General features: G+C 42.1%; 1 protein-coding gene across 1 annotated transcript in view; it reads right to left on the bottom strand.

Moving 5' to 3' along the window:
* LMNB1 (lamin B1) overlaps positions 1-23,266 on the bottom strand; it is a 66,047-nt gene extending 42,781 nt beyond the window's left edge. Inside the window, exon 1 of the mRNA XM_006870677.1 lies at positions 22,508-23,266. Coding sequence (XP_006870739.1) covers positions 22,508-22,866 — 359 coding nt within the window. The 5' untranslated portion in view covers positions 22,867-23,266. The remainder of the gene's footprint in view (positions 1-22,507) is intronic.
* Between the last annotated feature and the right edge of the window lie 912 nt (positions 23,267-24,178).

Raw genomic sequence — 24,178 nt, 5'->3', positions numbered from 1 at the left:
AAGGAGGCTTCCTGCGGAGCCTCTGCAATACATAAGACTATAGGTGGAAGCCTGAACCACATCCAGATCTTCAGAGATGGAAAATTTCCACTTGAAAGGACAGCAGACCAGCCTGGAGCTGCTAGAAGAACAGAAGATACTTCTTGAAAGAAAGACCTACAGGAAAACTACAAAACAATAGAGGCAGACAGACTGTTACTACAAGAACAAACAAGTTGCTTGCCCAGGAAACATCAAGGCAAGTGGTCAGGTCCATTCAGTGCAAACCCCCTTGCAAGACTAAGACTCAACGGGAATACACTCTCTGATTGGTGACCACGCTCGACACCGATAAGGGATGAGGGAAAAACAGCAATGAAGCGGTGAGCTAAGCCCTACAATGTTCAGTAGACTTCTGTGAACCCGGGTGAAGACCTGGCAAGACCTGGGGACTCTTGGGCCCACAGTCAGTGACATAGCCACAAAGGACTAGAGTGGAGAGTGAAGCATCCAGCTGATAAGAAGACAGGGCATATGCACAAGAACACCCACACTTGCAGATAATACCCACTTGACCTGGCTTCAATGACTGGATGATCAAGAGCCCAACCAGAAGAAGAAAGAAGAGGAAAAAAAGAGTAATCTGATACAATTTGATGAACCTGACCTACACCTATGGATGCAGTAGCTCAAACGAGGGAACAAATCCTTAAAGCAAGAATCATTCCTACCCTCTCCACACACAGAGTAGACAGGGATGGTCAACTTGGACACTGGTTACCCAAAATGGGGGTTGGGGGCTACAAAGGCAAGAAGTGACTGGCTTACAAGCTTGCAAGAGGGAACCTAGATCCAGAGGGCCTGGAGGAAGGTAGAATCTCCACTGAGTAGTATCCAATCTGTCTAGGAGGGGCTGATGAAATGAAATGCGGATGGGTCTCTTGTGATACAATAGTGAATAATTGTTATCAGAACTGATTATGAGGGTTGGAAATGTAAAGGTAGAGACGCTTTATAGCAATGATGGGAGTGATTAACTTTCCAGTCTAGGAGTGGTGGTCCATAGGACCAACAATGGAGAAGAACGGAGAGACCCAGAGAAGCAGTGATGCCTGAGATGGAGGCAGACGTGTGCTCTCTAAGGAGAGTTAAGCAGAATTTCTCACCTGACAGACATGTAGCACAGCCAAAGGCAACAATGCTGCTGTTGTTGTTATGTGCTGTAGAGTCAGTTCCGACCCATACTCTATAGGATTTCTGAGGAGCGGCTGATAAGCTTGAAGCACCAACCTTGCAGTTCAAATGACTTTGCAGTCCAGCGCATTAACCTGCAGTGCCACACCAGGACTTCAAGGCAACAACTGTTGGTAGTGATGGTTATGTGCTGTGGAGTCGGTTCCAACTCACAGCAACCCTGTGTAGGGCTTCTGAGGTTGTAAAATCTTTACATGGAACAGCTGGTAGTGTCTAACTGCTGACCTTGAAGTTAGCAGCCCCACTCATAACCCCTACACTACCAGAACTTCTTACAATATTAAATTTAGGGGGGAATTTAGTGTACTGGTAGAGTTCTGGTGTGGAGCTGTAGGGTAAGCCCTGGACCACAGGTCAGTTTGAACCACTAAGTCAGCACTTCAAACTCACCAGCCACTCCTCAGAAACACTATGCAGGGTCGTTATAAGTCAGAACTGACCTGATAGCACTTAACAACAAGTGTACTTGTATGTATAGATGAAATGCTGATATCCCCAAGCTCTGGTCCCTTCCCCAACTGGCAGCCAGGTTTATTCCCTCTAGGACAAGGAGGAAACCCTAAAAGAAAAGAACAGGACACTGACATTGGGTGTTACCAATGAAAGGGCCCAGACAAATCAACCAAAAATAAAACCCAGTCAAGAAGCCTCACTCAAAAAAAAAAAAAAAAAAAGGAAGACAACAACCCAAACAGGAAGAACGTTTACAACAGTATCTTCAGAGAACCACTTTCTGAATGGAGTCCTGTGGCACAGTGGTTTAATGTGCTGGACCCACAAGGTTGGCTTGAACTGCAAAATCAGCAGTTCAAGCTCACCAGCCACTCCTTGGAAACCCTATGCAGGGTTGCTGTGAGTCAGAACTGACTACAGGGCAATTCACAGCAGCTTTCTCAATATTAGCACACAGTCACCAGACATATGAGGAAAACTCTCAGACAGTATGGAGTGACTCAAGCAATGTCCATCCTACCCTTTTAGTGTTTTTCTTCAGTGGAAAACTGAAAACTACACTTCCCACACTCTTGCACTTAGGATTCTGGATGTGTGACTCCACCAACCAGTTGGTGGGAATTAAGACCATTGTGGACAGAAAAGCTGTATCAAACAAATTCAAGGCACCATATTTGGGTCAAGTGCACCTTAGAATCCTCAAACTGACATCTTTACTCTTAAACATTTCAAAGAGTTCTTTTGCAGATTTGCCTAATGTTGACATGTAATTTCATTTCTTTACTGCTGCTTCCATGGATGTTGATAGTGGATCCAAGCAAAATTAAGTCTGACAACTTCTATTTTTTCTCCATTTATCATCATGCTATTTGCTGGTCCAGTGGTGAGGATTTCTGAGGAAGTACTTACTGTTTATACAACCTAGAATTCGATACCTAGGCAACTATCAATAATACGCAGTACAACAATACTGGAGAAGAGCAGCAGAGTCCAAAATATTTTTCTTTAATAAAATAAAAGAGAACCTAATACTTATAAATTATTTAATTGTTTTAAATAAAGTTAATAATCTCTTTATAGTTATACAAAACTAAGTAAGTATAGGAGGATTACCATTTTACAGGCAATCAAAAGGTAGCAGTATAGGAAAGAAAAACCAATACAGTATACTGTTGAGTTCTATGATATAAGCATTTGGATATAAGCCTTTCTGCTATAACATAATTATATGTGTTCTTGAAAACTTGCATTTTGTACACACTAAAAATAATGCCCTAGTGGGAAAAATAAAAGTTAGAGCACACCCTTCAAAACCTATGCAGCTCTGTAACCAAAGAACCAACACTAACATAAACAATAATTGATACCTTGGGGGATGACTTGGAGAGCCCAGGTAGGCAGTTTAAAGTGGCTCAAAGTTGCCTCAAGAGATGTTGAAAATGCACAAAAACAAAAGTGGATATGTTGGCTTGCAGATATTGAAACAAATACAAATAGAAATGGAGTTCTGAGCATATGAATAAGTCTAGCTATAGGAGCAAAGCCAGGGGTGCACTTCCTTGAAGGAAGGGAACCCTGGGCATAGTCACTCACTAAAATTTTCTTAAAGCAGAGCTGAAGGCTTTTTTACTTTCCTGGTGAAGATTATAACATTACTCTGACTGTGCTGGCTCTCTTTTCCCTAGGATAAGTCACAAATAAATCAATACAATTTCAATCATAATAACCTTTTTCTATTAATCAATCACATACAAATTAATTGGTGTTTTAGAAGCATTTACAGAACAACAGACTGAATGACCCTGCAGAATCAGCACTTGATTGTAATCACAAGGTTGGTGGTTCAAACCCACCAGTCGGTCCTTAGAAATCCTTTAAAGCAGAGGTAGGGAACATCCAGCCAGCGGGACGAATATGATCCACAAAATCATTTGGTTTGGCCCTGCCAAGGCAACTGCAGTTCCAGTTGTCACACTGTTAGGAGTTAGCAAGTCAGTACCAACTCATAGAAACCTTATACACAACAAAACGAACCACCGCCTAGTCAAGCACCAACCTTGTAATTGTTGCTATGCTTGAGTCATTGTTGCTACCACTGTGCCAACCCATCTCGTTGGGGGTGTTCCTCGTTTTTGCTGACACTTCACTTTACCTATCTTTTTCCAGGGACTATTCCCTCCTGAGCAAAGAAGTCAGCTTGAGGACTAAGATAAGCCTGACCTAAGCCATGGTATTTTCAATAACCTCATATGCATGTGAAAGCTGGACAGTGAATAAGGAAGACCGTAGAAAAATTGACGCATTTGAGTTGTGGTGTTGGAGGAGAATACTGAAAGTACCATGGGGCTGCCAAAATAACCAACAGATCTGTGTTGGAAGAAGTACAGCCAGAATGCCCCTTGGAGACCAAGATGGCCAAACTTCGTCTCTCATACTTCAGACATTTTGTCAGGAGGGACCAGTTGCTGGAGGATGTATAATGTGTTTGGTAGGGTGGAGGGTCAGAGAAAAAGAGGTAGACCTCCAGCAAGATGGATTGGCAAAGTGGCAGCATCAATGGACTCTAGCATGGCAATAATTGTAAGGTTGGCCCAGGATCGGGCAGTGTTACATTCTGTTGTGCATAGGGTTGCTATGAGTCGGTATCAACTCGATGCCACCTAACAACATTCCCTCCTGATAATATATCTGAAGTATGAGAGACAAAGTCTTGCCATCCTGGCTTCTAAGGAGCACTCTGGCTGTATTTCTTCCAACACAGATTTGTTTGTTCTTTTGGCGGTCCATAGTACTTTATTCTCCTCCAACACCTTAATTTAAATGCATCAATTCACCCATGGCTGTTTTTTTTTAAAGGTTTTTATTGTGAAAGTTTTCAGGGCACATCATCAGTTTCACATTCAAACATTCATATACCTTGTTTCATTACATTGATTATAATCCCCTCCACATACCATCAGTTAACAGAGTTTCTCTCTATCCTCTTTAGCTTTTTTTTTTTTTTTTGGGGGGGGGGGGAACCTTGCCTTTTTGGAATTTACAGTCTCGGCTTTTAGGGAAGGTTTTTACAATTTATCTGTGGGTATCCAGGGCTCATGTATGGAATTACTAACCAGCATAACTGAATAATTAGATAAGGGACATTTTGCTATGTCTGTTAGGTAGCTAAAGTCTGATCCTCAGAGCCTATGGTTTGGATGGTCAGCAACGCTTGGGCCCACAGGGACTTGAACTCCTGACCGGGTCTGCATGGTCTGCACCAGATTCCCCCTTATTTATTATTTATTTAAGGGACGCTGCCTGTCTTAGGCGGTCAGTGCGAATTCCTCAGTCTTACCCGTCATTGAAACTCATTGCAGCATGGCAATGGCTCTGTCTTAGGTTGCCGAGGTTCCACGTGATCCTTGCCATGGCTGTCTTTATTCATCCTCCAACATTCACATGCATATTGTTCTTGTTATGTGCCGTGGAGTCGGTTCCGACTCATAGTGACCCAGTGTACCTAAGTCAGTTTCAACCCACACCAATCCTCTATAGGGTTCCCAAGGAGCACCTGGTGAGCTTGGAGAACTCTTTGATTCCTTAAGTCATAATTATATGCACAAATACGTTGCTAGATTTTCACGGGGTGGTTTCATTAATTTATTTTAAGGGACATATTAGGAAAAAATCTGGTAGTCATGGAAGTCAAGGGATACTTCCCTAAGAAAATATTGAGCATCTGAAGGATGAGTAAGACTTAACCCAATGATGAAAGTTCAGACAAAAAAGCAATCCCATATGCAAAGGCCCTATGTTAAGAGGGAGTCGGTAAAAGGGACTTGACAGAGTCCTTTGTGGTTACAGAGGAGAAGGCAAATACAAGCATAGTATGAGATGAAACTAGAGAATAAAACAAGGCCAACCAATGTAGGGATGGCCTTTGAGATACAATAACTGTATGTCTTAGTTTACCGCAGACAATTTACATTCATGCCAAGAATCCTAACCTAATTATTAAAAATTTCCTCTTTCACTCGAAAAAGTGTCTCAGGTTGAATGAGAAGTTATATAGGATCACCCTATGTAGTGGTTACAATTTAGGCTGTAAACCTTAAGGTTAGCAGTTCAAAACTACCAGCCGCTTTGCGGGAGAAAGATGAGGCTTTCTACTCCCGTCAAGATTTACAGCCTTGGAAACCCTGTACAGGGTCGCTATGGGTCGGAATCAACTTGACGGCATTTAACAACTATTAGACAGGAGAAAGATGAGGCTTTCTGCTCCCACAAAGATGTATAACCTCAGAAAACCTTTACAAATAGTATCTCTGAGTTAGAACCAAATCAAGGGCATACAAAAACAACTACTAAATATTATTGAAATTTTTAGTCTTTATGCAACTATAGTTCAGAATCTTAGAGGAGTAAGTGTTCTTGTCTTCTACTTAATTTTTATGTAAGCACAAACTAATAATTTAATGGGTCTTGGTGTGGTGCTGTAGGATAAGCACTGGACTGCTAACCATCAGGCACTCCTCGGAAGCCCTACACAAGGCCACTATGAGTCAGAACCAACTCAATGGCACATTTCAACAATAACAAAGAACAACAACTTTATCCCATTTCTGTTTTTCCTCTGTATCTCCAGATTCCACGTATGTTCCTACAACTGTACCACCAGTCCAAGTGTCTAGAACTCCATAGTAGTGCTCCAAATTACAAGCTGGCATCTCCATCCACAAGTACAACAAACATCAGTAACTCAGTATGTTCTACACTGTACTCACAATTATATTAAATATTTGCCATTCTGGACAACAAACTTCCTTAACATTTTCCATTTAGAAGCCAACTATTTACTTCCCAACTCTCAACTCAAACATTACCCATCTCTCCAAGTACACAGGATGTCTTTTCAACCAGATTTCCAGATGGAAAAAAAACAAAAACAAAGTTGAATACATACCTCACACCATACTTAAAAATTAAATAACAATTGATCGATATCTAAACAACAACTAAGTAGCATAAAACTCTTAGGCAAAAACCAGGGGAAGCTTCAGGACCTTGTTTTTGGCAATGGGTTCTTATATACAATACCAAAAGCATTGAGAAACAATGCAATAAATAAAACACACTTATCAAAATTTAGAACTTTTAAACATCAAGGGACATTTCAAGAAAGTGAAAAGAAAACTTACACAAGGGGAGAAAAATACCTGGAAATCATATATGAAATAGGGGTTTATTACCTAGGATATATATATATTTTAAAACTCCTATAACTCAACCAAAAAAACAACCCAATCAAAATAAACATAAAGGACCTAAATAGACATTTCTCTAAAGAAATACAAATAGCTAATAAACACATGACAAGATACTCAATATCATCATAAAACGTTGTTAAGTGCCACTGAGTCCTGGCATGGTGCTGCAGGTTAATGCGCTGGACTGCAAGGTCAGCAGTTCAAGCTCACCAGCCACTCCTTAGATACCCTATACAGGGCTGCTATGAATTGGAACTGACTGGAGGGAACTTAACAACAACAACGAGCAACTGGTGGGTTTGAACTGCTGACCCTGAGTCACACTAGGACATTAAGGAAATATACATCAAAACCATAAGGACATGCCACTTCCCAGCACTAGATTGGTGACCTGTGGTGCCCTTGAATTTACTTGGTAAGACTTTTCTATCCAAAGTCTTAACTCCCACCAAGTGATTGGGTGTTGTTAAGTGCTGTTGAGTCGGTTCCAACTCATAGCAACCTTGTATAGGGTTTCCTAGGAGCAGCTGGTGAGCTTGAACACACTGACCTTGAGATTCAAACCAACCTAGTAGTCCAGTGCATTAACCCACAGCACCACACGAGGACCATGCAAATAAGTATAAAGGACTTTAAAGCTCGGATTGGTCAGTTTTGCCCTCCAGCTAGGTTTAAAAGGAGAGAAGGAAGATCCCAGGGCCATCTAAAAGAACATGAGTGAAGCGTGAGATCCTTACCTAAAGAAACAGCAACCACAGAGACAATGGCATTCACAAACAGAGCAGCTCTGGCTTTAGGCCCATCGTCTGAGTAAAGATAAGTATTTAATAAGCAAAAAACTGGCTTACAGAATGTGCCCTCTGGGCATTCACAAACTAGCTAAAAGAACGTGATAACACTTCCCTGAGCAAGGCATAAGACAAAAGACCACAAGACTGGGTGACTTTAAGAAAAAAAGTGCTTGCAGTATAGCAGACAAGAGGTGTTCCTAACTGGAGACCTGCCGCATCCCAAGTTGGTTTTGATCCTGAATTATACCATGTTCACTTCCCTAACCCCATAATCATGAGTACTGTTATTTGAGTCCTGTGTGGCCATTGAAATGGATTATCAAACCCAACTGAAGCAGAGAGTGCCGTGGGAGGGATATTTGGTATCAGAATAGGGTAAAGAAGGCTGCAGGGTGGAAGCATGTCTAACCTCCGCTACATATGAATTGGCCTTGGGATGATTTTGAGTTTGATTCTCTTTCCCCCTTGTGAAGACAGAGAAGTCAGACATGGTTCCCACATGGTCTTTGCACTACTATAAAATTTTTTTAAAAGAAAAACGAATGCATGTTGGTATGGATGTGGAGACTCTAGAACACTTGTGTACTGGTGGTGGGACTATAAAGTGAAGTCAGTTTGGAGAAGAATCCAGCAGTTCCAATAGAAGTTAAACACAGAATTACCACGTGGCTGTTCCACTCCTAGGTATGTTATTGTTCTTGTTAAGTACAGTCGAAGTCAGTTCCGACTCACAGTGACCATGTATAGGGTTTCTAAGGAGCAGCTGGTGGTTTGAACCACAGATCTTGTGGTTCAAACAGACCTTGCAGTCCAGTACTTTTTTCTATAGTGCCACACCCCAAAACTTCTAAAGACGGAACTCAAACAGATAACTTGTACACCAATATTCACTGCAGTTGAAAGGTAGATAAACAAAACGTGGTATATACATACAATGGATTATTAGTTCATCATAAATAGAATGAAATTCTGATACATGCCATGACATGCATGAACCCTGAAACCATGATGCTGAATGAATTAAGTTCGAAACAGACAAATATTGTCCTTTCATGAAATATCTATAATTATCAGAGTCCTGGTGTAGCGCTGTGGGTTACTGAGCTAGACTGTAAAGTCATTTTGAACTGCAAGATTGACGGTTCAAGCTCACCAGCTGTTCCTTGGAAATCCTATATGGGATCACTATGGGTCGAAACTAACTCAACAAAACTTAACAGACACTTAACAACAACAGAAACAACAACATAATTGCCAAATGTCAAAATGGGGGCAGAGGAGAGAGGACAGGATGGGAAGTACTAAGTTTCTGATAAAAAAAACTTTTGGAGATAGATAATGGTGATGGTTATACAACATTGTGAATATAATTAATGTCAAGAAATTATTAAATTAAAAATGGCTAAATGGAAAACTTTTTGTTAAAGATATTTCACCACGATATTTGTTTAGAAAACAAAAAATCCTCACAAGTCTTCAACTCTGCATTAGGCTGGTAGCCCAGATTCTCTACAGCATCATTTGGATACTACTATCATAATACTTATTACATTGTATTAGTGTACTGCATTTATAATATCACAACATTCTTTTCTATTTTCCCCACTAGACTCTAAGTAACTTAATAAGAGAATCTCTGTGTCCCATTTCTATAAATTTCTAGCATCTTAATAAAAGCCTGGTATATAATATCTGTTCCACAAATGTGTGAATAAAAATGAAAGGATATTTCTGTCATGAATACTAAAGATGTACTTCCCAAAAAAACCAAACCCACTGTCAACAAGGTGATTCTGACTTATAGCAACCAACCTGTATAGGATTTCTGTAACTATAAATCTTTGCTGTTGTTGTTGTTATGTGCCGTGGAGTCGGTTCCGACTCATAGTGACCCTGCACAGTGCTTCTAAGGCTGTAAATCTTAACGGGGGCAGAAAGCCTCATCTTTCTCGCGCAGAACAGCTGGTAGTTTTGAACTGCTGACCTTGCGGTTCGCAGCCCGATTTGTAACCACTAGGGACCAAAAAGCCTTACCCCAAGGAGTGGCAGATAGATTTGAAATTTCGATCTTGAGCTTAGCAGACCAGTTCTTCTTACCCTACAGCGCCACCAGGACTTCTTAAAGATTTACTAAGGCTTTAATTTCTTATAAATGTATTAAGAATGGAGTGGAATGGAAAAGAATAATTTTTAAGAAGGAAGGATAAAAGGGCCTCAGTAATTCATCTTTATCCTTTTTAACAAGAGACACCACGCGGTCTCTTAGTTTCGGCAATAGCGTACATGGCAGCGATCCTTTAAATTGTTTGGGCTTTTGTTTTGTTTCTTTAAGAGAAAGCATTTCTCCTTTTATTATGTCCCTCTAATGGTTTCTAAGACTTCAAACTCCCAGAGAGAGGAAGCAGTAGACCTCCAGGGTGCATCCCAATCCCTCCATGGTCTCCTCCTCCTGCCCAGCAGCCATGTAGTCTTTCCCGCTGGGTGTTGCTCTGTTCCTGCTGCAGGTGCTGGTGGCCCAAGCTGGGCCAGGGCAGAGGCTGTACACGATTAGGAAGAGTCTGCACCTACATGGGGACAGCAGCCAGGGCCTCCTGACATCTGCACAGCCAGTCTCTGCAGTCTCCTCTCTTTTCCATGCACATCCCTCTTCCCACACCACATCCTACACAAATGATGTGTTCAAACTTCCAATCAGCCTGCTAGCACAGTCCCCACCTGGCAAGGCCAACCTCTTAAATACACTGGATATAGCTCTGGGCTTTATCTGGCAGGTTCATAAAGGTTATAAAAGAATAGACTTTATGGAGATTTAACTACAGATTGTGTGAGAAACTATCAGTAAATAATATGGTGTTTGCACAACACCAGTTATATAACATCTATTTCATAGAATGCATAAGGGCATTAAGCAACACATACCTGTATTTCAAACAGCTGATTCAATTAGTAAATTCTCCAGACAAACCCAAAATTGCTTACCTGGGGGACATGAACTAGCAATGTGAAAAACGTATAAATAGTACCACTTCTGGCGTGGCAATACAGGATAAGCACTAGACTGCTAACTGCAAGATCAGTGTTTCAAACTCACCAGCCAATCCTCAGAAGCCATACATGGTCACTATGAGTCAGAATTGATTCAATGGTAGCAACAGTACCATTTCTAAAGGACCCCTGGGAGCACAATGATTTGGGCAGATAATAAAGATCAGCAGGTCAAACACACCAGTGGTTCAGTGGGAGAAAAGACCCAGCAATCTGCTCCTGCAAAAACTTTTGTTGTTAAGGGGGCCATCAAGTAACTTCTGACTCATAGCGACCCTATATAGGGTTTCCAAGGAGCAGCTAGTACTTATCCTACAGCACCACACAAGGATTAGTCTTAGAAACCATAAGGAGCAGTTCCATTCTATCAAATAGGGTGCTATGAGTTAGAATCAACTCAATGGCACACAATAACAGTGCCATTTCTAAAAGTAGATACAATGGAATCTGAAAACCAACTATCCACAAGGTAAGACTTCAAGTCCTAAGCACAAATAAAAGTACTCTGTGGGCCTGCTTCCTGTCAGTAAACAGGAAATGATGCTTTCAAGCGGTATTTGTTGTAAGGATTAAATGAAGTGTTATAATGTAAAGTCCCTGTCTCAATGGTAGAAGACACAGAATTTATTCTAGCTCTGCCATGTATGTAATATAAAATAAAAATACTTCAGTAAATCCTTTAGTAAATCACTCTCAACAGGGTTATCATAAAACTTAAAATACATTGTTTATAAAGCATTTACCATATTGCCGAGCATACAGAATGACACTAAACTTTTTGTCTTGCACAAATCTTTTAATTTCTCTAGATCTCAATTTCTGTATCTATACACTCGTTATATATCAGATGATCCAAGATCCTTTCCAGCAGTAAGCATGCTGTAATTCCATCTATGATCAATGCTGTTGTTAGGTACCATCGAATTGGTTCTGACTCATAACAACCCCATGCATAACAGAATGAAGTATTGCCCAGTTCTGCACCATCCTCACATCTGTTGTTAAATTTGAGCCCATTGTTGCTATCTGTGAAAGGAATTTAATGCATATAGGTTAAAAAAAAAAAATTTTTTTTAAAATAAGGGAATTTTTTTTTTTTTTTTAAACACTCAGGCTTTTAAAATAAGGATCAACTAAGATTGTTAAAGAAAGCTTCACTTATCACTTCTTATTGTCGTTAAGTGCCATCAAGTTGGTTCCGACCTTTAGTGACCCTGTATAGGGTCGAGGAGCAGCTGGTGAGCTTGAGCTGCCGACCTTGCAGTTCAAACAGCCTTGCAGTCTGGCACATTAACCCACAGCACCACACTAGGACTCCTTCACTTATCACTTATCACAAGCCTACATTAAAAACATCAGCAGAAACCTAAGATTATAGCCCATGTTTACGTTTTCATCCATTCTGCTAGCACCATGAGTCTAATGAGAAAAATGATCAAGAACTAAAAAGAACACTAAAAAAAAATTAATATAACACCCCACCCCAACCCCAACAGGGCATGGACAGTCATTCACTTCTGGCGGTATCAAAAAATAAGTAAAATTACAATTCCTTTATCTAGTGGTTAACATTATTCAGTAAATTACTGATTAAATTAATTGTAATCTACCGATTTTATGAATTAGTTTATAAACCCATATCTGGATTGGGCAAATGGTTAATGCACTCAGTTCAAGTTGACCCAGGACACCTCAGAAGCAAGGCCTGATACCCTAGTTCCAAAATAATCAGCCACTGAAAACCTATGGAGCACAATCCTACTCTGACAGTCACCAGGAGCTGGAGTCAATATAAGAAACTATGAAGAAAAAAATGAAAACATATAAACCTTGACTTGAGGTATTGAAGGATTCATGGGCAAAATACTGAATGATGCAGAAAGCATCCAAAGAAGATAGAAGGAATATACAGAGTCATTGTACCAAAAAGAAATGGTCGATGTTCAACCACTTCAAGAGGTAGCATATGATCAAGAGCCAAGGATCCTGAAGGAAGAAGTTTTTCACTGAAATCATTGGCAAAGAACAAGGCACTGGGTATTGATGTAATACACATAAAATTCTTTCAACGAACTAATCCAGCACTGGAGGCACTCACTCATCTATGCCATGTAATTTGGAAGACAACTACTTGGCCAACCGACTGGAAGGGATCTGTATTTATGTCCATTCTAAAGAGAGGTGACCCAGCGCAATGTGGAAATCATTGGACATTATTATCACTGATATCCCAGGTGAGTAAAGTTTTACTAAAGATAATGCACACAAAAATAGCTGCAACCATACATTTACAGAGAACTTCCAGAGGTTCAAGCCGGATTAAGAAGAGGATATGGAACGAGGGATATCATTGCTGATGTCTGATGGATCCTGGCTGAAAGCAGACAATAACAGAAAGATGTTTACCTGTGCTTTCAGTTGTGTGGATCATGACAAGCTATGGACAACATTGCTAAGTATGAGTATTCTGGAACACTTAATTGTGCTCATGAGGAATCTATACACGGACCATGAGGCAGTTGTTCAAACAGAACAATGGAAAACCAAATGGTTAAAATTAGGAAAGGTGTGCTCCAGGGAAGTGTTCTTTCACCATAGTTATTCAACCTGTATGCAGAACAAATAATCTGAGAAGCTGGGTTCTATGAAGAAAAACATGGCATCAGGATTGGAGGAAGACTCATTAACAACCTGAGATATTCAGATGATACAACCTTGCTGCTGAAAAGTCAAGCGGACTTAAAATATTTACTAAGGAAGATCAAACACCACAGCCTTTGGTATGGGTTGCACCTCAATGTAAAGAAAACAAAAATCCTCATCACTGGACAATAAACAACAAATGGAGAAAAGATTGAAATTGCCAAAGACTTCATTTTGCTCAGAAAAAAAAACAAACAAATCTGTGTTGGAAAAAATACAGCCAGAGTGCTCCTTGGAAGCCTGGATGGCCAGAGTTCATCTCTTATACTTCAGACATATTGTCAGGTAGGACCAGTCCCTGGAGAAGGATATCACATTTGGTAAAGTAGAGGGTCGAAGAAAAGGAGGAAGTCCCCAACAAGATGGTTGGCACAGTGGCAGCAGCTATGGGTTCAGGCATAGCAATGATTGTGAGGTTGGCCCGGGACCAAGTAGTGTTTCATTCTGTTGGTGCATAGGGTCACTATGAGTCAGTACTGACTCGACAGCACCTAACAGTAACAACAGCCCTACCACTGGAGTCCTGGTGTGGCACTGGACTGCAAAGTCGGTTTGAACAAGTTTGGCAGTTACAGCTCACCAGTCGCTCCTCAGAAACCCTATACTGGTTGTTATGAGTCAGAATTGACTCGATAGCACTGGAGTCCTGATGTGGCACTGTAGGAGAAACTAACCACAAGGTTATTTTTTATGTCCTAATTTTGCCTTGGTTCAAACCCACCAGTCACTCCTTGGAAACAATATACAGTGTCACTATTGATTTAGTCCTAACTCAATAGCACTTAACACCACCCTATCACTGAATGCTGAGATGGCTAAACAAGTACTTATGGAATATGTGCTGACATATGCATAATCATCTCATTATAGGGACCAGGGGGGAATCCTTGTTATCTGCAAGAGAAAAGGCTCCTGGGAAATCACAGTCCATTATGACCTCTGAGAAATGGGGCAGATTAAATCACTATAAAGTCTGCTTCCTTGGTCCCTGCAAACTAAGTGGTCAATAGAAACTATCTTGAAAATATTGAAACTACTTTAAATAACTGTAGGATAAACAACCACAAGATCAGCTTGAACTACAAGGTCAGTGGTTCAAACTCACCAGCTGCTCCTCAGAAACCCTATACAGGGTCACCATGAGTTGGAACTGACTCCACGGCACCTAACACCACCAGTATATTTACTGGCATGTTTAGATGTCCCAGGGTGGTACAGTTTGTGATCACCTGTCCTGGTATGGCACTGTGGGTTAATGCGTCAGACTGCAAAGCCGTCTGAATTGGAAAGTCAATGGTTCAAGCTCACGAGCTGCTCCTCGGAAACCCTTATACATGGTCGCTAAGGGTCAAAATCGACTTGGCGGCACTTAACAATAACACCGAAAGGTTGGCAGTTACAATCCACCCAGCCTAGCAATCTGTTTCTGTAAAGATGACCGCCAGAAAAACACTAAGAAGCTCAGTCCTAATCTTTAACACGTGGGGTCGCCATGAGTCAGATTTGACTAGACAGCAACAGGTTAGACAGGGTTCTATTACCCAACTGACACCTGAAGTATATTCTCACTATTTGTGCGTAAACAGATTTACGCTGAAGGTATAAACATCTAAAAATTTCTAACTCGAGCATATCAGGGACAGCATCATCTAGAAAAATGAAAGCGCATAACAAGCTTACCTTGTTTAAAGGACAAAGACTTGTTTTAGCAGTATATTTTTACAGTACTTTATCTTTCATGTTGTGTTTATTTCCTTGAATCTGGGTATACAAAAAAAGATTACCTAGTCTAATTTCCTAGGTTAAATAAATAATCCAAAAGATATCTTGCAGTACCAAACATCCTTTAGAAGCATGGGAAGGAAATGTCAAGACAATTTAATTGCTAAAGACCTGCATACCCAATTCTAGGGTTTGTTTTTTCCTTCAAACTCCTTCCAATGAGAATTACAATAATATGTAACATGAAGTCCTAAATTTTTATATTAAGGTGGGAGTATGTACAGCTGCTCTGCGGGAGACAGATTAGGCTTTCTGCCCCTATAAAGATTTACAGCCTTGGAAAGCTGATACAGGGTTGTTATGAGTCGGAACCGACTCTACGGCACATAACAACAACAATGTACTGTCTACTTGCTTTTACCCAGGCAAAATCAGGACATAAAAAAATAAGAGACCAAGTAACACATGGGATGAAAATTTTTTGTTTCAACTGATCATCCTAAAAAAAACAAAAAAAAAACTCCAAAAGCAGACTAGCCTTTTATTTTTATTTATTTATTTTTTAATTACTTTAGAGCGGTGAAAATGGTCAAATACCTTGGTTGCTAACCAAAACGTTGACTATTAAATTCACTCAGAGGTGCCTCTAAAAATGGAAAAACGGAAAAGGAATCTGTCATTGAAAACAGCTAAAGAACACATTCTCTCTGATACACATTGTCACCATGTGTTAGAATCAACCTGACAGCAGCTGGTTACTTTCTAAAAGTTGGAATCACTTTCATTTCCTGTCTTAAATTGTGTCACCCAAATAGATATAGAAACCCTAAACCCTCTATCTGTGAAGGAGTCCTGGTATCTTAGTGGATTATGAATTGGGCTACTAACCAGAAGATTAGCCATTCCAATCTATGGTTTCTTAGGAGAAAGATGAGGTTTTCTGCTGCTGTAAAGATTTACAGCCTCAGAAACTCTATACAGGATTGCTCTGTGTCAGAACTGACTCCACGACACACAACTATCACCACAAGAACATTAAAAGTACCATAAATTGCCAGAAGAACAAGCAAATCTGTGTTGGAAATACAGCTAGAATACTCTTTAGAAGCCAGTATGGTCAGACTTCGTCTCTCATACTTTGAATATATTATCAGTAAGGATCATGCTTGGTAAAGTAGAGGTTCCGTGTAAAAGAAGGCCCCCAACAAGATGGATTGGCACAGTGGCAGGAACAATGGGCTCAAGTGTAACAAGGACTGTGAGGATGGAGCAGGATCCAGGCACTATCTGCATGAGGAAAGCTCTTGCCAAATTCTCTCCAGTAAGGCCAAGTGTGTCTCCATCAATTCCTTGATCTTCGATGATTTAAAAAGTGTCAAAGTAATTTTTGCATATAATTCTCACAACACTGTTTTCGAAACCAAATCCACCTAAACCATATAGTAATTACAAGCACTCCAGCATCATATTAGAAATTAAATACAGAAAAATTAGTTTCAAACAAATAAGAGTTAAACAGGCTAATTAAGTATGTGTACCTTTTAATTTTCCAAATATGTTTCAATTACTAGAGTCCTGGTATGGTGCTGTAAGATAAGCACTGAACTGCTAACTACAAGCAAGGTCGGTAGTTTAAATCCACTAGCTACTCTGTGGAAACCCTATACAGAGTCGCTATGAGTCTGGATCAACTCAATGGTACTTAACAACAATTTCAATTATTCAAGAATAATTACTTTTCAAGATGATGATTTGCAGGACACAGGAATTAGCCTCATCATCACAGCCTAACTAAAAGGCAGTCAAGGAAAAAATCCACAGCACCAAAGTGAAGAAACGAATCATTAGCAGACAGTTTAACAAACTTCTTGAAGATGAAATAAAAGGTTTGTATGACAGAACATGTATACAGATGTGGGGTGCAGGGGAAAGTGGTGGTGGTGGTGGTGGTGGCTGTGTGCTGTGGAGTCGGTTACAAATCATAGCAACCCTGTACAGGGTTTCCAAGGCTGTAAATCTTTACAGGAGCAGAAAGCCTCAACCTTCTCCCGCGGCGCACCTGGTAGTTTCGAACTACTGGCCTTGCAGTTCGCAGCCTGATTCGTAACCACTTCGCTACGAGAGCTCCTTGTAGAGAGGTTTAAAATGGGAGATAAGCTGCTAGAACAGCTTTGCACCTGCTTCTCCTCAGCATCCCTTAGCCTAAACGAAGAGTCCAACAAATTGACAAATACGCACACCCACTCACCAAAATGGAGTCCAGGTGTGGCGCAGGTTAATACACTGGACTGCAAAGTTGTTTAAACTGCATGGTCGGCAGTTCAAGCTCACCAGCAGCTCCTCAGAAACCCTATATAGGGTCGCTATGGGTTGGAACCAACTCAATGACATTTAAGAACAACAACTCACCTAATAGGATAACCACTAGACTGCTAACAAGATCGGTGGTTCAAACCCACCAGCTGCTCTTTGGAAACCTATTCTGTTGTTGAGTCAGTTCTAACTCATACCAACCCTGTATAGAATTTCCAAGAGGTAGCTAGTGCGTTTGAACCACCAATCTTGCAGTTTAAACCGAACTTATAGTCCAGTGATTATACTACAGCACCACACCAGTACTCCTGGAAACCTTATAAAGGATCCCTATGAATCAGAAATAGCTCAACATCAAGTAACAACTCACTCAAAGAGATCGTGATTTGCTCTCCCATTCAGAAGACAGGTGAGAAGGGCTCCCTAAACAGTGTTAGCTGCAATATTTTAACCATTACCTAGTGTCTCATTCATGTTTATTGTTTTTAAGCGTCATTGAGTTGGTTCCAACTCATAGTGACCCAGTATAGGGTTTCCGAGACTTTGTATCCTCTCACCTCATCTTTCTCCCTAGGAGCTGATGGTGGAATCAAATCAAGACTTTTTGGTTCACAGTCTCATGTTTATCTTATGGAGCCACCGTGTTGTTCCCAGTCTTTCATTCATAAATGTATGTAGACAATTAAGGATTACCATGCATGACAAAAATGAGCAGCAATAAAAAGATTGCACCCCCCCCAAAAAGGAACAAGTGACCAGGGTGGGAAAAGACAATGTAAGTAAAAGAAACACGAGAAATTTTTACAAAGAAAACGCTATTATCTTTCAGACAGATTAATGATAACACATCATTAAAATAGAAATGACTTAATAAATAGGAAATATCTGTGAAAAAGATGTCTTGAGAGTTGAAAGTATGATTTCTGCTTTAAAAAAATATCACTATTATACAGTGAAAGAGCTAAGGTTACTGCTCAGAACAACAAAAAGTATTATGAGAGAAAACAAGAGACAAAAAGTCAAGATTCCAACTTACAAGAGAACAGAGAAAATGGAGCAGAGAAAACTTTTTTTTAATTAAATGAAACTTCCCAGAGCTAAATAAAGAACAAGTCTTCAACTGACTTGACATGACAGAATAGCCACACTTCAGACCTATCACCATGTAATTTAAATCAGAAAAAGAACATTTCCAAAAGCTTCCAGGGAGGGAAGACAGAGCAACTGCCAACAACAACAAAATTAACTGGCATCATGCAACACACATTACCAACACTGAATGCTAGAAGACAAAGGAGTACTTTCTAAATTCTAAGGAAAAAGTGTATGCTAAACTGGTATTCTAGACCTAATCCTGGTGTGGTGCTGTAGGCTAATGCGCCAGACTGCAAAGTTGTTTGAACTGCAAGGTTGGTGGTTCAAGCTCACCATCTGCTCCTTGGAAACCCTATACAAGGTCGCTACAGGTCAGAATCAACTTAATGGCACTAACAACAACAACAACATACCTAATCCAAAAATAAATCAAGCATGAGACAGAGCAATCAGAAAATAATAACACACTGGGATTCACTAAGATTACCTCCTGCCAGCGTTTCTAAATAAGTTACTTAAGAATGTTCAACAAAATGAGAGAAGAAACCAAGTAAAAGAAAAACATGTGATCCAGAAGAAACTACGGGTATAATTTATTTAGTAAGCTTGAAGAGCAAAATGAGCCAGAAAAGAAAGCCAGGTGACCCACGTAAAAGACATTATAAAAGAAAGGCTGGAAATTTTTGAGGATATGCAGAAGATAAATTATTCTTTGGTTAACAAGAAAAATTAAAGAGCTACTTAGAAACAAAATTAAAGTTATACAAGAAAAGTCAAGCCCCAAATATGAAGCTAACTATGGGACCCGTCAGGAGTCATGGTGTACCACTGTGGGTTAATGCTGTCAATTGCAAAGTAGGTTTGAACTTCAAGGTCAACAGCTCAAACTCACCAGCTGCTCCTAGGAAACCCTCATCAAGATCACTATGGGACAGAATCAATTAAAAAAAAATAGGGGGAATACATCTAACTCTAACAATAACAATGTATGTAATCCAACATATTGACTAAAAGCACACCCCATTCATACAGACCTAACTAAAACATAGTCCCAGCATATCACTTGACACCTCACGGAATATTATTCTCAATTATCATCCCTCAGAAAAGCCCCATTATGCCTCACCCTACTTTATTTTTATTCCTCTAGCATATGCTATCACCAAATATTATAGCACATATATTATATTTCACTGAATCTCAGACACACATTCTCCTCATTTTTTAACCCTGCTAAAAAACCAGCATGTGGTTTTACACTCCAAAGCATGTTACAACTGCTGTCAGCCAGATGGCAGTCTTGTTACTGTGTGGAAAACCTTCAGTGGATACTTTCTCAAAAGATTGTTAATACCTGCATAAAATGCTTCAGATACATGAAATATGGTATTATTTGTTTTCTGGGTATCTCCTTCACTGTATTATTAGCTACATGAAGGTAGTAATTTATTTAATCTCTGTATCCGCCACACCCAGGCAGTAGGCTATTGTCAGAATTCTTACAAATCTATGTGATTTTTTCCATGTGCATATACTTTCTAGACTTTTGGTGTGACACTGTAGGCTCAGCAATGGAATGCAAACCACTAGGTCGGCAGTTCAAACCCACTAGCAGCTCCTCAGAAACCCTACTGAGTTCTGTGAGTTGGAATACACGATGGCACTTAACAGTACTTTTTATGAACTTTGAAACATTTAACAAAGGAGAAATAGACATATATACACACTCTCAAATCACATACTGTGTCACATTTAACATCCCTGACATAAGGATAGGCCCAAAGATAGGGTCCAACATAATTGGCTCTACAGTTTTTTCCTGCTTAGTGGTACACATAATGGGGAGTCACACAAATACTAGCATCAAAGATTTGAAGAAATTCAGTATAAAAACTGTGGACTATGATGTAGACAGTAGTGTTAATGAATTAACTCTTCATTTCAAAAGATGATTTCATAACTTTTCAAATCCAAGAGACAGATGTGCAGCTTATTACAAAAAAAGGAAATTTAATTTTATAGCATGAGTGTCTCCTGAAAAGGGTAGTAAGCTATTGTCAGAATTCTTGTAAATCTGTTGATTTTTACCATCTGTACATACTTTTTATGAACTTTAAAAAGCAATTAACAAGAGAAAAATAGATACACACACACTCCACACAGAAGAGTCAGCGGCTGGGACACTGCTAGAGACATAAAGGCACCCACCAGCAAACACAAAGTCATGAGCCTCCAGAAATTTCAACTAGGAGTGGAGATGTTAGTTGTCCTCAAGTGAATTCCAACTTCTAGAGACCCCCAAGTGTGCAAAGTAGGACAAACCATATGCTTTGGATGCAGATCACCAAACCTTACTTCCAAGGCATGGGTGAGTTAGAACCAGTAACCTTTTAATAGTGCTATGAGCTGGAATCCACTAGGGGACAGTGGGTTTGTTTTTGTGATTTTTTTGGTGAATCATCTGCATCACCTAGAGAAGCTAGATGTGGTTCTGGTGTGGCTCTGCAGGATAAGCACTGGACTACTAGTAAAATCGGCGGTTCAAACCCATTAGTCACTCCTGGAAACCCTATAGAGGGTGCTATGAGTGGTGACAGGCCCAATGGCACTTAACAAGAAGAGAGTCTACAGCAGTCAGTCCTGGGGATGTTGTTAAATGCCATCGACTTGATTCAGACAAAGCAACCTTGTATGGGGACCCTGAATTCTGAAACCGAATTCAGCATGGCATCAACAACTCGTGCCTGTTGACAAATAAGCCATTTTGCTTATAAGGTCAAAGCAGGGTCAGTAAGTTTATCCTTTTGCTCTGGACTGAAAGCTCAGTTCCAAGTTCCCCCTGACACCCAGCATTTGTCCAACACCCTCTCACCTTCCCTGGCTTTCTGTCAACACAATGACAAACCACGGTCTTTCCTTTAAAGGAAATATGGGGGGGGAGCACTTTTAAAAGATCGTGAAAAAAATCCCTTTTTTTTTTTTTTAATTTCCATTTTTCCACGAAATTTTTAAAGCCCCTTCGTTAGATTGTGTTGTCGAGCTGGTTTCAACTCAGTGGCCCTGTATAGCGTTCCCAAGGTGTAAAACTTTGCGGGAGCTGACAGCTTCGTTTTTCTCGAGGGGAGCGGCAGGTGGGTTCAAATCACCACTATGCTCCACCCTGGTAATATGGGGGAGGGGGAGGGTAATAAAAAATGAAGAAAAGGAAAAGACTGCAGCCGAGGTGAGGGCAACTCGAGGAACAGCAGTCATGACAAGCACAAATTCAGTCCCAGAAGACCCGTGAGAAGCACCGCAGGGTCCAGGTCTATCCTCGCAGAAAGGAAGACCATCTTTCCGAAAAGAAAACCAAGAAGCTTGAAAACCCAACTTGGCCTTGGCAAGGAGAAGGAAGGCGCACAGTTCAGATCCCACCCCTCTCTCCACGCCCAAAGCTAGCGTAGAAGGAACACAAAATGTCACAGGGCCAGGACAGAGCGCGCCAAAGCAAGACCCACCCCCGGGAAATCAGGCCGCTCCAGGCGGGTCCCTCCCCTTCCTCCCTCCGCCCGCGCAAAGCTCATTCATTCTGGAGGCAGGCGGCCAGACCTCCCCGGGCGCCAGGCCCCGCACCACAAACCCACCCGCCGCTTTGTCTCTGAGCCGGCCGGAAATCGCGCAGCGCACACGAGCGCGCGCACGGGCGCCCCCACCCCGCACCTGGGCCCGACCGGTGCTCTGCACGTCGCGGCTGGCGCGCCATGTCAGATACCCCCGCTTAAGTGTCACTACTGTCCGAGCCTCCTTGGACACCGCCGCTACCCATCAATTTTTTTCTCCTTGATGGAGACTGACCCCTTGCCCCATCCGAAAGGCGCGAGTCCCTGGCCCTCCCCGCTTGGCTGCCACCCGGCAAACACTCACTTCAGGAGCAGCTGGTCGTGCTCGGCCTTGCACTTGCCCAGCTCGATCTGCAGCTTGGCGCGCTCGCGGGCCGTGTCGTCGAGCGCGCGTCGCGCGTCAGCCAGCTCGGTCTCGTAGAGCGCCTTGAGGCCGGTGAGCTCGCGGCCGCGCACCTCCTCCCGCTCGGTCACCTGCAGCTGGAGCACGCTGTTCTCCGTCTCCAGACTGCGCACCTTGTCGATATACACAGCCAGGCGATCATTGAGCTCGCGCAGCTCCTCCTTTTCCTGCAGCCGCGACAGCCGCGTGGGGCTCAGCGGCGTGGAGGGGGCACTGGCGCGGCTGCCGGCCCGCGGCGGCACGGGGGTCGCTGTCGCCATGGTGGGCGGCGGGGGCTGGCGGGGAGAGCCGACCTGAAAGGCCGCAGGCAGCACAGGAATCAAGCGGGGGCACGGCGAGCGTTGCAGGGAGTGAAGCAGGGAAGGCGGGAATGGATGGTTCGCACTAACGTGCGGCTCCGGCGTGGGGAGGGAGAAACAGCTGGGGAGGCGAGAGCGGGGGTTGTAGCACAAAGGGTAGAGCGGGGTAAAAGACTATGAATCAATCAACCGACCGTAAAATGCCCTTTGTGAGAAAACACGCACACAGACACATACAAACACAAGCACAGGGAGACGTGAAGCAAGGGTGACCGAGAGGGCCAAGCAGAGTCCTCGCGCCGCCGCCGCCGCCGATTCTCCCGCCCGCAGCACTTTGTTTCCTCTCAGGCTGCGGCGGGCGGGGGGGTAGGAAGGCCGCGAGGGGCGGGCTGGAGGCGCTCCGCGAGGGGCGGAGGTGGCGTGGGCCGCGGTACCGCACTCCTCAACATGGCCGGCGCGCGCCGACATTCCCACGTGACCGCCATTGACCAATGAGGAGTCGGCAATGCGCTCCTGCGTCTAGAGGGCTGGGCCTCTAAATTCAAAATCTGGCCCTCCGGCAACCGTCGGCTAGGCGCGCTGGGCTGGGCGTGGCCCGGGCCAAACTGAGGGCAGCGGGGAAGGGCGACTGGGAACTCCAGCTTTCAGTCCTCCACCCAGCCCCAACAGCACCCCCGCGGGGACTCCTAGGGGGACCGGGTTGGCAGGTGGCGGGAAAGGCCCGGAGGTTTCCGGGGCGGGTCTGCGCCGCCGCCCACACTCGGTTGTTCAGGGAAATTCAAATGTTAACGTCCCAAAAGCCACACGCGAAACTCTGTAAGAGGCCTGGACTGTCTTAGAGTTGTTTTGTAACCTCCCGCCCCGAGGAGAAAGCTCAGAAAAACGTTTTGAGGCCTGGCCAATGTGGATTTACATAATGGGTGTTTGAGTCCAAAGTTCAAAAGGTTCCAAGTGTAAACCTTTTTCATTTGGATGGAAAGAGGTGTACCAAAATATCTTGAAACAGAAAAATAAGTACATCAGAGAAACTAGAAACACTGATTTTAAATCATGAGTTACCAATGCCGATTCCTGGATCTGTCAGTTTCAGTTTAGAGGGGTTGTAAAAATCAACAAGGACACTTCACAGATGCTATATTAACCTACGACTGTAGGTGCACAAACTGTTAATTGTTATATTTCATTAAAATTCGGTACATAAAAACCTGAACTTGTAAAAACCTAATTGAAATGACTTTATTTCAAAAAGAAATCTTCCAGCTTGTAATTGACT

Source organism: Chrysochloris asiatica, unplaced genomic scaffold, assembly GCF_000296735.1.
Source record: "Chrysochloris asiatica unplaced genomic scaffold, ChrAsi1.0 scaffold00147, whole genome shotgun sequence".
Lineage (NCBI taxonomy): Eukaryota > Metazoa > Chordata > Mammalia > Afrosoricida > Chrysochloridae > Chrysochloris > Chrysochloris asiatica.
This window is presented reverse-complemented; position numbering and strand designations above follow the sequence as displayed.